The 1667-nt window shown below is 40.6% G+C and overlaps 1 protein-coding gene across 1 annotated transcript in view; it reads left to right on the forward strand.

Annotated features, from left to right (window-relative positions):
• Positions 1 to 634: 634 nt before the first annotated feature.
• LOC122561469 (paired box protein Pax-6-like) overlaps positions 635 to 1667 on the forward strand; it is a 29655-nt gene continuing 28622 nt past the window's right edge. The window contains exon 1 of the mRNA XM_043713212.1: positions 635 to 698. Within this exon, the coding sequence (XP_043569147.1) occupies positions 686 to 698 (13 nt within the window). The 5' untranslated portion in view covers positions 635 to 685. The remainder of the gene's footprint in view (positions 699 to 1667) is intronic.

Consider the following 1667-nt stretch of genomic DNA (forward strand, 5'->3'; position numbering starts at 1 on the left):
GGTCGAATTGAAATGAATTTGACCCCACTATGTCGTGGGCTTTTCTAATTTCCACATAGCGCATCATTTGAAGAAGTCAAAGAAGGTTAGTGAAGCAAAGATTGCCCATTCTGAAACCATGTTGTGTGTCAGACATTAGATTTTTGTTCATATAGATACTCCTCAATTTTGTTCTTTAAAATCTATTCCATTATCTAGAGTCAATCGATGCAATTGTTTGGTTTCTGATCGTTCTTGAAAATAGATAGCGCTATAGTTTGTTCCCATATCCATTGGAACAGTCTCTGATTAACATTTTCTAGGTCGTGTCTAAGGGCCCTTATATTGTCTAGTAGTTTGATTTATTTAAAAAATAAAACATTGTCTATTAAATTCATGTAAGGGAGATCAAAATCATTAAAGTTGCAAAAATGGTCATCTCAGAACAATTCGTGCGTCTGCATTAGACAGAATATTGAGGCTGTCGAATTGGGTCTATGTAGTGGAGCTCTTCCAAAGTAGCTCTGCCTCAATAGGAAATGCCTGCTACTCATCTGGAAAGTCCGTTCTACAACTTAGCATTCTCGCCCGAAGGAACTAAAACATTTAACCAAAATATTAGCAGAAGTTGTTCTGATTGTTGAATTTTTTGCAGAACACCAATCAATGATGACAATAGAGAGAAGCTGAGTCTGAATCTGAAACAATGTCACATAAAGGTATTTAACCATTTAATTTCAGAGAAAAGTGTGATGGTTTAAATTTATTTGTTAATGATTCTTTTCTGTAGTTGTCGCAGTGGATGCTAGAATACAGGGCAGGTCGACCAACATCTGAAAAGATCGCTTAATATTTCGGCCTTGACCATTCATTTCAGATTTCCAGTACTTGCTGGGCTTTGCATCTGAACTGATCATAAAGTCTTCTTCATTATGCAGAGAGCATAAAATTCAGGGAATAATCTTATTGAAACAATTTCTGCCCGTGGGATATCGGTATCGGCATTATTTCTATTAATGTGTTCGGTTTGAGTGCGTACCATTTTAACACGTCGAATGAACAATTGAGTCTCGAAATAATATGATTTTGAGTGATAGATATATAAAGAACTAAATGCCATTTAGTTAAATGAACTTTGCTGCAGCTTCCGATTTGAGAAACGCGCATTTTCCGTTTGTTGTTACAACATTTCCGCTGTGCAGAGCACTGAACGAAGAGCGCTGTCCATAGTGCTGCACAGAAAGACAGCCAGCGGATGATTACAATATAGTGCAGTATTGAGTGCGAGTTCCAGTTTCAATGTCTGTTATGTTCTGAGTTAAAAATGTGTTGCTGGAAAAGCGCAGCAGGTCAGGCAGCATCCAAGGAACAGGAGAATCGATGTTTCGGGCATAAGCCCTTCTTCAGGAATGAGGAAAGTGTGTCCAGCAGGCTAAAATAAAAGGTAGGGAGGAGGGACTTGGGGGAGGGGCGTTGGAAATGCGATAGGTGGAAGGAGGTCAAGGTGAGGGTGATAGGCCGGAGTGGGGTGGGAGTGGAGAGGCCAGGAAGAAGACTGCAGGTTAGGAAGGTGGTGCTGAGTCCGAGGGATTTGACTGAGACAAGATGGGGGGAGAGGAAATGACGAAACTGGAGAAATCTGAGTTCATCCCTTGTGGTTGGAGGGTTCCTAAGCGGAAGATGAGGCG

This window comes from Chiloscyllium plagiosum, chromosome 23, assembly GCF_004010195.1.
Source record: "Chiloscyllium plagiosum isolate BGI_BamShark_2017 chromosome 23, ASM401019v2, whole genome shotgun sequence".
Classification (NCBI taxonomy): Eukaryota; Metazoa; Chordata; class Chondrichthyes; order Orectolobiformes; family Hemiscylliidae; genus Chiloscyllium; species Chiloscyllium plagiosum.